Below are 14,250 nucleotides of genomic sequence, written 5' to 3'. Positions count from 1 at the left end.
TCTACAATTTAGAATGCCTTGAATTTTGAGTTTTAATAGACTAATAAATCAACATGCGTGCACTCTGTGTGTGTGATTTGATGATATAGACTTGATAATGTCAGATCGCACATCATTACAACAACACTTACCATATTATCGCAGACAATGCTTTATATCGCAGAGCCCATACTCGACTTTGGAAAATGAATCATCCTCGGTAGTGCGTGCACTTAGATCCACATGAGCATGAGTCTAACTTGCAAACGCCAGACCACTGATTCGTCAAACCTGCTTTCCTGCAGTCCGTGTTCTTCTGACTTCTGACTATTTTGTAGTAAGTAACGAATATGCTTCAGGGAAATGTATCGGAGTAAAAGTATACATTTTAATTAGGAAATGTAGTGGAGTAAAAGTAAAAGTTGGCTGAAATATAAAAACTCAAGTAAAGTACAGATACTCCCAAAAAATACTTAAGTACTGTAACGAAATATTATTACTTCGTTACATTACACCACTGAGAGCCACCTACTGTAAGTCACATTTAAAATGCTTGAATTTCATTGCATTAGATAAGATAAATTGGCATCTGCAATCCTTCCACAGCTTCACTTTTTTGAGCAGTGCAATGATTTTAATCAATTAGTGTGGCAGTGACCACAGGAGTAGTTCATAACACCAACTATGAACATGTTCCACTAACATTTGTTAATCACAAAAATCCTCATATATTTTTTTTGTTTTCAAACTTATTTTGTGAATGTTTTGCTTTAAAAGTGTGCTAGTGCAAACTTTCTTTAAAATGCATTTGATTTGGTTCGATATTTAGTTATCTAATGCAGTGACATTCATGCATTTTAAGTGTCACTTAAATGTCCAAATACCAGTTTTGTGCTCAACAGTCAAAACAATTTTGAATTTGTTACTCCTCAGTTCTCTCACTACTTTGACACCACATATTATTCCAGCTATAAGAAGGATGACGTTCGGCCAATTTACACAAGTATATTTTTCTTTAATTGTATTAAAAACTTTGTATCAACTTTTATTTATTTTAATTGATTAATTAGTTAATTCTATTGTTTTGAATTCAACAAAATAATCATGCTTATGTAAAGAATCTGATATTTCCACTTTATCAGCCCCAAAGAGGGAGTCAAGAAGTTTCCCTGGCCACCAACCAGAACTGGATCCTCCACACACAAAGAAAATGTATAAAATGTCAGAAAATGTACCTATGATGATTGATTTTCCATACATAATAAGGTTATAATATTTGACTTCTCAATTATATTGTACTTTACTGCACTGATAATTCACCTCAGTTCATCTGGTCGATTTATTTTTTCCACATATTTTTGTGAATTCATTAAACAGTAAACTAGCAAATACATTTTTAATTTTGAGTTCGAAAAAATGAGTTGAGATCACACTGGTTTTGAATGGCAGCAGTATTTATTGATAATTATTTAATGATGTTAATAAGTTAACTCAGTGCTTCAGCTCACTTATACCTCCTTGTGGGGTAGTGCAGTAGTTTGGGCCTTTGCTTTTTGTGATATAAATATGAGGAAATAAGGATATTTTTCCTACATCTTTGTCAGAACCTTACTTTTCCATATCAAAAAAATGACTGATAGAGTTTGATATTAGCAGCTTTACCATTGTTGAATAAGTGAGCCATTGCTAAGATTCCGAATAGTCTCAGTGATTGTAAGCAATATAAATTCTTGGCACTTATTCTCATGCACAAACATCTCAGCTCACATCTCACTCTCAAAAATAACATTCAAATATTATCTCATGGGTAACATTTGACCTATACACCATGCTTTTAAAACCTTGCATTAATAAACTTGCTTTTATATGCTTTCATTCTCATTCATTTTTTGCAGTAACACCAGCTCTTGGCAACATGTGAGTAGCACCTGCTATTCATGCTGTTTAACCATGACTTAACATTATCTTTAATTTCGGTTTAAAGCTGCGTTCATAACCATCTTTAACCTTGCTGCTTGCTTGCTGCTATTCATGCAAATACAGTGGCGAAAGTATATAGTGTGAAGCAATGCCGTGCATAGATGTGTCATTAACCAATCAAAACTGCATCAACGCACACAAATCTTGTCAAAACACTTAAATACTGTGACTTTTTCATCCCCTCACTGTGTCCTCTGGTCCCAGATCCATCATTAAATTCAAAATAACCTTTACCTTTCCATACCAAAAACAAAAGCCATTGTGATATCTCAAACAAATCATTTGAACGTACAGAGAATAAACAATAACAGAATAAACACTTTACAACAAGGTTCCATTTGTTAACGTTAGTTAACTACATTAGTTAACATCAACTAAAGATGAAAAATTATTTTAAAGCATTTATTAATCTTAGATAATGCTAATTTCAGCATTTACTAACACAAATTAATATCTGTTAATATTATTTAATGGACCAGAGCTAACATGAAATTATTAACAGTTGTGTTTTTATTAACTATCATTAACATTAACAAAGATGAATAAATACTGTAAGAAATATATTGCTCATGTTAAGTTAATGTAAGTTAATGCATTAAGTAACGCTGACTAATAGGACCTTATTCTGACTCTTCTGCAAATTACAGCATTAATAATGAAAGACTGTGGCATAATTTGCCATCTGATTCAGCTGAGTTCAATGGCCCATTTTTGTCTTTGTTATAAAAAAAAATGCCAGGGAAAAATACTCCTACACTCAAATACTTTGTCTTGCTGTCAAGCTGCAAGATATACAGAAGCCCCTTTGTTTGGTGGCATCAACAGAAAACAATACTTTATTGTAAAAGTGTATTTCTATGGTAACATTTATCATTTAGAGATTGTGTTCAGTTAGTTTGACGCTGATGGAGTTTTCGACCTAATAACTTCTTTTTCTAGGCGCTGTAGCAAAGACAACAAGTTTTGGCTTGTCAGGAAATGTTGGGCTAATAAGTTATTCCCTTGTAATGTAGCAGGAGGAAGACAAGGGACATAAAGTTGAAACATGGAAGTCTAGCAGCTTTACTTCTTCTGAGACCCAGCCACGGCGGGCTTGTCTTCACGGGTGATGGGAATGGTGCGCTCCGGGCCCTCTGTGTGCTTGCGAGGGGCTGTCACGGTCAGAACGCCATCAGAAGACAGGGAGGAAGTGACAGAGGCTGGATCCGTACCAGCAGGGACACGGTATTTTCTTAGAAACTCCCGTGAGATAAAACCGTGATCGTCCTGCAAGGAAAGCACAACATCGTTATGAGCAGGTGATAACGAATGGTCCATCTTTCACTCTGCTTATAGCTCAGTGTTTATTTGTGGCTCAAGGCCAGTGATCTTGGTGATGACATGAGGATTTTAAACAATAAAGCCAGTCACACGCAAAGGTTTGGGTAGGCATTAGGTTGCAGTGTTCAGTGTTTATGTACTGTGAGTTTCTACCTGTCGATCCTCGTGTTTAGCGTGAATTTCAATGAAATCTCCATTGATTTTCACTGACAGCTCCTCTGGTTTAAATTGTTTAACATCCAGATTTAGGGAGAAATGGTCCTTTTCCATTTTCATCTAAGAAAACACAATTAATGACATAAATTATTAATAATAATAATTTGTTTGATCTATCCTAATGCTCACAATTAGGAAAAGCACTTCAAATTCAAAAGACAAATGTAAATTTTCAGACATTTCGATTTTTTTTTTGCTACTATGACATAATAATCTGCTGTGATAGTATTAACCTATATACAGAATTTCATTACTATATTATATAGTTGTAATTATACTAATAATTATAATTATTAACTATAAAGTAATAATAATGTACATTAGAATTACATTTACATTTTATTTCACATTACAATATCCTGTTTTCACAATGCAAAAAACATAATAGTTCTACAAGACTTCAGATGCAAAAGCCTCTAAGTGCCGTCTGAAATTATCATCTAAAATGAGCATTTTTATCAGGCTCCTATATTTATGTTCAGGTATTTCACTATAATGGCATAGAAAAGGACCTATACATTGCCATTAAAGTAAAATTACTTGACCTAAATAAAAGAGCCTAATAAAAATATTAATTTTAGAAGGAAATTTCAGATGGCACTTAGAGGCTTTTGCATCTGAACTCTTCAAATATGCTTCACTTTCTTTATGCAAAAATATTTATTTCTCTTTTGATTTTATAGCGAAATATGACCCGAACATTTCTTAAAAGTTCTTGTGAAATTCAACCATATAAATGATTAAATTATTTTTGTTTTGTTTTGTGTTTTTTGTTATGTTTTGTTTGTTTTGTGTTTTGTTTTGTTTTGTTTAGTTTTTTGTTTTGTTTTGTTTCCATCAAAACAGAAGAGCTATGCTGAATCTGCTATGCAGAAATCAATCAAAGCTATCGTCATGGAATAAATGCTCAAAATATTTATCCATTGGGATCATAGTTTAGAAAACAGCCGACACTAGCACAGCTGTCATTGAAAAAAACAAAAAACAGCTATAGTTATCTCTTAATAACGCTATCTTTGTCTGTATAAAACAGGCATGAACACAGAGAATAACTTCATGTTAAATGTAAAACTTAAAATAGCACAATAAAAATAATCCATAAATCATTTTCATTATTACATGGCTCTTTGAAATACTTGATTTTGATTGGTCAACTAAGGTCAAATATTTTTGTATTGGTTGACTAAGGTCAATTATTAATGTGTACTAAACTGTTAACATATTAAAATGACTTTAAACATCCATTATTTATTAACTGTACAGCCGTTATCACTAATTAAAACCCTGTAGGTTAATATGAGACCCCTCCACTTTGCTTCAAGGTACTGATCACCCAGTTTAGTTTTTGATAGTGAGTTAACAAATTAGACACGGAACTACAATAATGCTAAGGTTACAAACTTAATGTAGATTAACCACAACATTCCCAAACGTCACTAAAAACTGACTGCGAAATTTTTAGCTCACCTCAGAAAGGCTGCTGTCCACCCAGCTTGGCCAGCGGAAAAAGGAAGGTCGTGGGTAGTACAGTGAGGGAATCATTTCGGCCTCAGAGATGGGGTCCCCAAAGTGCTGCTCAAAGATCCGGCTGGGAAAGAGGGATGGCCAGAAGGAGCGACGGAACCAGGGATGCTGGATGGCGATGTCCATTTTGTGTCTGGGTCTTAGCAGCACTCAGAAAACTGCTGCCTCTTCTGCGTGCGCACTTAAATAGAGCAACACCGACGGCCCCTGGCACTCGAGCCAGCGGTGGATCTTTCTGGAATAATGATGTAAACTATTTGCCTGCCTTTGCCTCTTTCACTTCGGCCCTCCCACTGTCCTCTGCTTGCTACCCCGTCCCCTCTTCCAACCATCACTCTGTATTTATCCAAAGAGCTGATCAGATTTCAATTCACTCAGATACCAACTGGATTACAGTGCAAGCCCCCAATAATGCTGACGGTCCCATGTGTTCACTGCACTGGAAACTGCAGTGTCTGGCCCGGTGAACCTGCCAATGCTGAGGGAAGTCAGTAGTTGCTCGGTATTCCGGTGCGTCTAGCTGGCTCATTTGGTGCCAGCAAAGATTAGGATGCCCACGAGGTGATGTGCCCGTGTGTATTTAGGTTCTGAGTCCCTTTGGAGGTTTAGTCTTTATAGAATCTGACAATGAATGTGGCTGAGATAACTGTGCCAGGCTAAACACCATACAAAGTCAATCCCCATGAACAAGCCCTCGGCTGGGCAGTGTGTACGGGGCTTACTTCAGCTGGCACACTGATTGGACATCCTCATTTTGGAGGGGTAAGCAGTCTCAGCCGCTGTCAGTGAATATTCTCTTAACAAAGGCAAAAGATGGTTCTGGATTTATACATTTTATTTTTGTTTCACCTGAACATTTTGTGGATTTTGTGCCGTTTCAGTTCTGAAATTGACAACTGAAATTGGTAACATTATTTGATTTACACTACCATTTTATTTATTTATTTATTTATTTTTTTGGGAAGTCTCTCATGCTCACCAAGGCTGCATTTGTTTGATTAAAAATACCGTAAAAAAAGAGTAATATTGTGAAATATTATTACTATTTAAAAATACATATTTCCTATTGCAATATATTTTAAAATGTATAAGAATAAATAAATAAATGCATTTATTCTTGGTATGGCAAAGCTGAATTTTCCGCAGTCATTACTCCAGTCTTCAGTGTCACAATCCAACAGAAATCATTCTAATATGCTGATTTGGTGTTCAAGAATTTATCAATGTTTTGCAGCTTGATATTTTTTTTGGAAACGGTGATTTTTTATTCCAGGATTTTTTGATAAATAGAATAAATAGAAGTTCGAAAGGACTGCATTCATTTTTAATATTGTAAATGTCTTTACTGTCACTTTTGATCCATTTAATGCATTTTTGCTGAATAAAAATAAAAAAGGTAATAGATAGATAGGTAGATAGATAGATGATAGATAGATAGATAGATAGATAGATAGATAGATAGATAGTGACATTACATTTATTTTTATTTTTTGCTGCTAAGAACATTTTGACTGATTATTTTGGTGCAGTACTGTTATGAAAATAATGTTTTATTTTAAGGCCTATCCCAAACCTTTTCAAGAGTTGAAATAACAATTTTTTTTTAACATTGAGCCCTAGATCAACTGTTAGACTGCTTTGCTTTTTGAGTCTATCACTAAATCTATTCACTCTGCATTTGTGTATATCCACCTATATGGGCTATGCAGCTCCACAGCGTTTACTACAAGCTATTTGTAGCAACATTTATCACCCTCCTGTCTCAAGTGCGCAATCTCTCTTCTCCTTTCCCCTGCTGTTCTTTCCACCCCTCTCCCTTTCTAGCCTTCCTGCTCCTCTCGCTCTCCGAAATTAGTTTAATTGAGGTCTGTCAATCCAGTAAATTCTCCAGTTATCTTGTCAACCGGCTACAGAGGTCAAAATGGCTGATCGCACCGTTCCTCATGCCTACCCAATGAGTATGGATTACGAGATGTGTTCTCCCCCTCGAATCTATGATCAGAACTTTGCAGAAGGCAAGTCAAATTTGAGTCTTGAAATGAATAGAAATAGACAACATTTTAAGGCAAAACATCCTGTGCATTTGTGCATTTCTTGTATTTTTTTATTGCTGGCTATCATGCTATGTCTCAGTGACTTTAAAACAACTTTTCATAACTTTAGATTTTAGCACAAACAAGTCATTTTGATTGTCATAATGTTATGAACATCCATATTGGCACTTGTGACAGTATTCACTTTACAATGAAATGTGACGCCTCAGTAACAACTTATATTTAGAATTCCACACATGACATGAGCAAAATAACCTCTTGTCCCCTTCATGACTGATTATGAGCTGATCTTAAACAAGTTAGCAGCAGGTTTGGAGACACCACACACTGTTAGGCTATAACAGAACAGCGTAAAGATGCCACTTGTGATAAGTTTAAAATAGAAACTGTTAGTGGAACCTGAGTCTTGATCTGTAGCTGGCGTCATGAATTGTAAATAGACTTGACATGCACATTTCCTGTGTCTTCTAGAAGACATTTCCAAATTCTAGAGGAAAGAGCTTTCTATTTTAATATGAGGTGTATTAAGGGGCATAAATAGTAGTAAATGTATTTTTTTTAAAGTGTCCGCCAAGTCATGTATACCATTCAGCAACATGTAGACAAACGAAGAAAAATTATATCTTTTTTATTTTATTTATTTATTTTTCAATTTTTATTCCTGGATGTATAAAGTAAAAAATGTTAGGTTGATACAACTGTCCTGATATCACAATGGAATTTTTTTTTATTAAAAATAAAAAACGAATTAATAATATTTATAATAATATTTTTTATTTATTAATACTAATATATAATAATATTTTATTTATTATTAATTACTAATAATATTTTATTGATTATTTCTTAGAAAAGTATTTGAATAAAACTGCTTCAATGTTTATTAATATTTGAAAAGATATCCACCAAGTCATGCAGTGCCAAAACAAACAAACAAAACATCACATGATATCAGAAGTCAGAAGTCTCTTAAAATATGAGATACTTTGACATTTTTATGACAAGGCAAGGTTAGTTCAGGTTATGTTAATGTCATGTGGTACAATTACCCAGAAACTCAAAAAAATAAAATGAATAAAAGATCAAGATTGTTTAGGGTGGAAGGAAAATATGTTATTAATTTTTACATGACTGTTACACCACATTTTTAAAGTGGTTGTTTCCAAGTTCAAAGTCCGACATCAGTTGGTATTCACTTACGCTTTTCCGAGCAGGAAGGAGGAAATTCTGATATAGCAAGTTGAATGGAATGCAGCATAATCAGAAAATATGTTTATATTGTGTTGTTTCCACTTTCATTATGGAGAGACAAATGACATGTCACTGGACACCAGTGTTGGGGAAAGTTACTTTTAAAAGTAATGCATTACAATATTGCGTTACTCCATAAAAAAGTAACTAATTACGTTACTTAGTTACTTTTTATGGAAAGTAATGCATTACATAACTTTTGCGTTACTTTTTAAATATGAGCAGGGCTTGATTGTTTTTAATATAAAAAAGTTATATTTATAGCAAATGTAAAAGCCCTTTCACACCAAAAAGTGTAATGAATAAACCTCAGGCTGAAGCAAAAGTAAATTCACGTCTGTGAACACTCTTCAGCAATAAAAAAAACAATGAAGCACAATTGTTAGTTTATCTAAAGTCATTTTTGCTTATTAGCATGGTTAAACTGGATCATCAAAGGTCAGCAGCAAAGACATTAGTTAATAAAATGGGATTAGATACATTTGTGTTATTTAACATATTTAATTATTGCAGGTTTGCGTCATATTCTGAGTTTGCATTTCACTTATTTAATTCATTTTGATGAATACTAAATCTGTTTTTTGTGAGTGGGATGAATTAATGCACATTCACATTTAGTCTAGAAGTACATCATGTTCACACAGCGCACACAACGCCTCTGTACTTCCGATTTCTCCCAATATGGGGGCAGGAGACTTGTCAGTCAATAATTGGGAAAACAAAGTAACTGGCATTACTTTTTTGAAAAAGTAACTCAGATATTTTTTTGTAAATTAAAAAGTAATGCGTTACTTTATTAGTTACTTGAACAAAAGTAATCTGATTGCGTAACTCGCGTTACTTGTAGTGCGTTACCCCCAACACTGCTGGACACATTGTATGATTAACTGAGATTATGATGTATTTGTTTCCCTTCTCACCCTCTCAGCTCTGAGTCCCAAGGACCTGTTGGCCCCTGTCTTGTACCACGGTTACTACATTCGTCCCCGCATCAACAAGCAGCTTGAGCGGGGCTTCTCTCACATAGAAAGTGAAGATGATTGGTATCGAGTTTTGTTAGATGTGTGCCAGTTCACACCAGATGAGATCAGTGTGCGAACAGTCGACAACCTGTTGGAGGTGACGGGGCGGCACGCTCAGAGAATGGACCAGCATGGCTTCGTGAGTCGTGAGTTTACCCGCACGTACATCTTACCAATGGGTGTGGATCCGCTGCTGGTGCAGGTGTCTCTCTCACATGACGGGATACTGTGTATCCAGGCACCACGAAAAACGGAGGACCTGGAGCTTAAAATCAACCAGCTCAAGATTAAAGTGGACAAAAAGGAAAGCAAAAGTTAATAAAGTGGACTGATATAAGCAGGCCCACATGGAATCCCATGTAGAAAAGTCTATGGAGTTGGAATGCCCAACACTTGCTGCTCATTTATTAAATATTTTGGATATTTTGAATAATTTGACGTTCTCTCACAGTTTGTTAACATGCATTCCACAGAATTCTAAAATGAGTGCAGAAAAAGTCTACAGATTCCTTCTGGGTCTGTATTATACACTACAGGTCAAACGCTTGGAATAATTACGATTTTTAAAATGGTTTTGAAAGAAGTCTCTTATGCTCACCAAGACTGCATTTATTTGTTACAAAATACAGTAATATTGTGAATTATTATAATTTTTTAATTGTAATATTGTTTAGAATGTGATGTAAAGCTGCTATTTTAAGCATCATTACATACAGTGTCACATACTCCTTCAGAAATCATTTTAATGTGCTGATTTGATGCTCAAGAAACATTTCCTTATTATTATCAATGTTAAAAAAGTTAACATTGTTAAAAGTGTTGCATTTTTGCAGCAGTTTTGCAACAGCTTAATATTAAAATAGAAAACAATTACTTTAAATTGTAATAATATTTCACAGTTTTACTGTATTTTTGATCAAATAAATGCAGAATTGGTAAGAATAAAATAAAGGAAATAAAGGAAAGGTTCACCCAAAAATGCTGTTTATTTGCTCACTCTCAGGCCTTCCAAGATGTATAGGTGACTTTCTTTCTTCACTATTCCTTTAAAAACATAATAAAAAAAAAAACCGTAATTATTTCCAAACATTTTATTGGTAGTGTTACATTAGTTACTTCATTTATGGTTGGTGTTTACGCTTTACATCCGGGAGTAAAACTGTACACACTGGAATTTTATGACGCACGTTAAGTTCCCTTGCCTGGATGTGTGGCCATGTGTGAATTTTGCTAGAAAAATTATATTTTGTAATAAACTTTTCTGTATAGCTAGCATGTATTTCAAATGGTCTTGCCTCAGTTTTGTTACTTCCAGTTGTTGCAAAAATGAAATTGTGGTCTGCCACTGGTTGGTTATGAAATACTGCCCCTAATTTGTGCCATTGGTTGAGCCACTGTTGCTGTGTTACAGTTTCTTCCATATTGTGGTGTATATCTGAGTAAAACAGACTTGGTTCTATCCAATGGTTGCAGATCTGAATGAGAGTTTGCAGTCAATTGTAAAAAAAAAAAAAAAAAAAGAGGTAGGGTTTAAGCGAGGTACAGCATACGTCACCAAAGAGAAGAATGTCGTTTCACTGGAAGTTATGACATTTTGATGAAAAATTATGAGCTTAAAAATCTCATAAATAAAATGCATTTAGAAAATAGTGAATCTCCATTTCATTCTCACTTTAGAGTTGGGATGCTCAAACAAACAAAGCAAAGTTTTGAAAGCACCACAGAATCACAGTCTTTACACTTTTCTGGGAATGGTTTGCTTGTCTATCATCGGAAATTTACACAGCTTTAATCAATGATTTTCTAAAAATACATAATATGTCATTTAAAAAGGCTTATACATTTTTACCTGTTTACATTCATATATGTGACCCTGCACCACAAAACCAGTCTTAAGTGTCAATTTTTCAAAATGTATACACCAAGCTGAATAAATAAGCATTCCATTGATGTATGGTTTGTTATGAAAGGACAATATTTGGCTGGGATACACCTATTTGAAAATCTGGAATCTGAGGGTGCAAAAAAAATCAAAATATGGAGAAAATCGTCTTTAAAGTTGTCTAAATGATGTTCTTAGCAATGCATATTACTAATCAAAAATTACATTTTGATATATTTACGGTAGGAAATTGACAAAATATCTTCATGGAACATGATTTTTGGCATAAAAGAAAAATCTATAATTTTGACCCATACAATGTATTTTTGGCTATTGCTACAAATATACCCCAGCAACTTAAGACTGCTTTTGTGGTCCAGGGTTACATATGCGGATATTACAATACAGCTGTTATACAATGCTACACACAGAAAGTCCACCGTAAACGAAGAGAGTTCTCAGTGTAAACACAGGGAAATGGATCTCTTCCCTAACCACTATCATTCTGTTCATGAATGAATGACTGCAGAGATATACAACATTAAAGACAATGTCAAACATTCACGACCTCAAGGTCAGCCTCAACCATAGGGGCGTTGCAGTTCGAGGTACAAAGGTAGCTTTCTGTAAGAGCAACACCTGCAGGACTCCAGTTACAGAGAAACAAGGAAATGGAAAAATGAGCAACTGAACAACTCTGAGCTAACTGTGCACTCACGACGATCTCTGCCATGGGGAGCAGTGTAACCAAAACAATGAATAAGTGAGTAGCCAAACATTTGAATGTTTGAATTGTTTTAAACATACTGGGCATGGTTTACAGTGTTTATCTATTCAAATGCGACAGGGTTCTATGACATGTGCTTGTTCTATAGCAGTAGGATCTTGATGGTGAGGATAGTGCCTTAAACTAGATTAATTTGTGTCACTAAATGCTGTTCTGTTCACTATTTAACGCAAACGTGACCTTTTAAGTAGGCCATTCTTTGAGAAACATTGATCCTGTGTGTCTGTTCACATTTGATAGTTTAAATAATTAACAATGCTGTTAAATTGGTTAAAGGCAAGAAAAGCCAAACCAGATACAAGAAGGTGTTCATAAGGTGTTGCACTGTTCAGAAAAGAGAACAATGAATTGTATTAGCATTTAACAGGACAAAAGAGTATAGGAAGTTAAAGATACTTCCTCTTAACCCTTATAAGAAGAAGTAGTAGCGTATTACTTTGAAAGAATGTACTTAAGTGCATACTGAATGTTTTCAGATGCTTAATTTCATGTTATTTATAATTAATTGAAAATGTATTATAGTTTAGGTTCATATTAAATGCTATCAGTTGAACTTAAAAATGTTTTTTGACCCACTTAAGTGGGACTTTAGTGCATCTTTATATGTAATTTCATAATTACGTCATCTGTCTTTGAAATATCGTTGAAGTCTGCCGAATGTACCGACAAACATTTATCGTATACTAAAATGTCCTGTATTTAAATATACAGTATATATAATTACACATTTAAAATGATGACGTTGCAGTTTAGTAACTTTAAATGTAAAATCGAATAAAACACAACAGTTAAAATAATCAAGTATGCTACATGCACTTTGCATGTAAGTCAAATCAAAATAAGTGTACTTAAAGCATGACAAGATTATTAAAACATAATCATTTAAAATAAAACTTTTAAATTGACTATTACAAAAGTTCACTTTTTAAAAGTGTACTTAGGTGCGTCATGAAAGTGTACTCTCTTTAAGTACATTCAAGTGGCCTTTTATTTCATTCATATTTTATTTAAAAAATATACTTTTAAGATTTGAAGTGCACAATAAGTGTACATTCAATACAGTTAAGTGCAGTTCTTTTTCACAAAGGATAAGTCTGTCAATGATCAACTTCATTTAGGGAACTACACACTACAGAACAAATACACCAAATTTATATTTAAGTTTGTTTGTTTGTTTCTTAGATGGGGAATAAATCCAAGAAAACTTTCACAAAAAAGGACAAAAAGAAAAGGTAACATAACAAAACAAAACAAAAAAGCTCAGCTCCATTTATGAGATAATAAATGAAAAGGATACTTTGATTATCAGGACAATGTTTATTACTTGATTATCCAGTTGTTGTAATATTGGTTGCTATTCAACAACGTGCATCTTTACAACAGGTCCACCTGTGGTTCCTTCCCATCAGGTGTGTTGGTTTAACTGGTCACTAATAAACCTTTATGTAAATATATGTAAATATTTTTGTGACAACTTTTTTTCCCAGCAGGCCCGTGTTGATGCTCATGTGCATGACCTTGTGTCGGCTGAACCACAGTATGCCCAGGTGAATAAAAAACGGAAGCAGAATGAAGATGGTTTACACTACGCAGAGATTCAAGTCCTACAGTCTGAAAATGCGACCAGCAGAGGAAAATTTAAACAGTCTCCAAACTACGACAACACAGAGTATGCAACCATAGACTTTGCAACCACTGTGAATACACAGACGTCAGCTGAACCTGCAGATATATTCATCCCACCAGGAGAACTACAGAGACCAAATACAAGGTTTCCCCACAAGAAGAATGTCCACTCAAAGCGAGCAGTTATGGCGTGAACAAACAAAAACACATTTTTGTCTTTATATTTTTATATATTCAATCCTGCTTTATTACTATTGTGCCCTTGAACAAGGCATTAATGTGTGCAATTCGTACTCTGTACTTCACGTTTTATAAAAATAAAGAGGTTGTTTATTTAAAGGTCCCATATTTTACACCTTTCTGGAGTTTTATAGTAGGTTTTGATGCCCTTAAGATTATATATTTGCGGTATAAGTACCAAAAACCATCTCAATATATTTTTACAGCTCCTTTCTCAGGAGCTCTGCTGAGAACAGGTCGATTTTGGCCTGTCTAATTAATATTCATGAACCTCTCTTCTGATTGGCCTGCTGTTTTCTGAGTGACGCATGGCCAGGCCAACCACAGGTAACTAGGGTCAGCCGACGTCACAGCGCTAGCTGGAGGAAG

The 14,250-nt window shown here is 34.5% G+C and overlaps 4 protein-coding genes across 4 annotated transcripts in view; 3 read left to right on the top strand and 1 right to left on the bottom strand.

Annotated features, from left to right (window-relative positions):
• The window catches only part of LOC107663755 (UPF0686 protein C11orf1 homolog), a 4,040-nt gene extending 1,386 nt beyond the window's left edge, over positions 1–2,654 (top strand). Inside the window, 3 exon segments of the mRNA XM_016454065.1 lie at positions 913–982; positions 1,122–1,191; positions 2,651–2,654. Coding sequence (XP_016309551.1) covers positions 913–982; positions 1,122–1,191; positions 2,651–2,654 — 144 coding nt within the window.
• Positions 1–14,250, top strand: part of LOC107663769 (uncharacterized) — a 27,818-nt gene that overhangs the window by 1,061 nt on the left and 12,507 nt on the right. The window lies entirely within an intron of this gene.
• Positions 2,891–5,342, bottom strand: LOC107663778 (alpha-crystallin B chain-like). Its single transcript, XM_016454105.1, has 3 exons — positions 4,963–5,342; positions 3,433–3,555; positions 2,891–3,225 (listed from the first exon to the last, which is right to left on the bottom strand). Exons 1-3 carry the CDS (start codon positions 5,143–5,145, stop codon positions 3,022–3,024), a joined length of 510 nt encoding a protein of 169 aa, XP_016309591.1. The 5' UTR covers positions 5,146–5,342; the 3' UTR covers positions 2,891–3,021.
• On the top strand, positions 5,454–9,926 carry LOC107663779 (heat shock protein beta-2-like). The gene is made up of 3 exons (XM_016454107.1): positions 5,454–5,781; positions 6,844–7,034; positions 9,253–9,926. The coding sequence occupies exons 2-3, from the start codon at positions 6,941–6,943 to the stop codon at positions 9,663–9,665; spliced, it is 507 nt and encodes a 168-aa protein (XP_016309593.1). The 5' UTR covers positions 5,454–5,781; positions 6,844–6,940; the 3' UTR covers positions 9,666–9,926.

This window comes from Sinocyclocheilus anshuiensis, unplaced genomic scaffold, assembly GCF_001515605.1.
Source record: "Sinocyclocheilus anshuiensis isolate Anshui unplaced genomic scaffold, SAMN03320099.WGS_v1.1 scaffold123, whole genome shotgun sequence".
In the NCBI taxonomy this organism is placed as follows: domain Eukaryota; kingdom Metazoa; phylum Chordata; class Actinopteri; order Cypriniformes; family Cyprinidae; genus Sinocyclocheilus; species Sinocyclocheilus anshuiensis.
The sequence above is the reverse complement of the archived record's forward strand: the minus strand, read 5'-3'. Positions and strand labels throughout refer to the sequence as shown.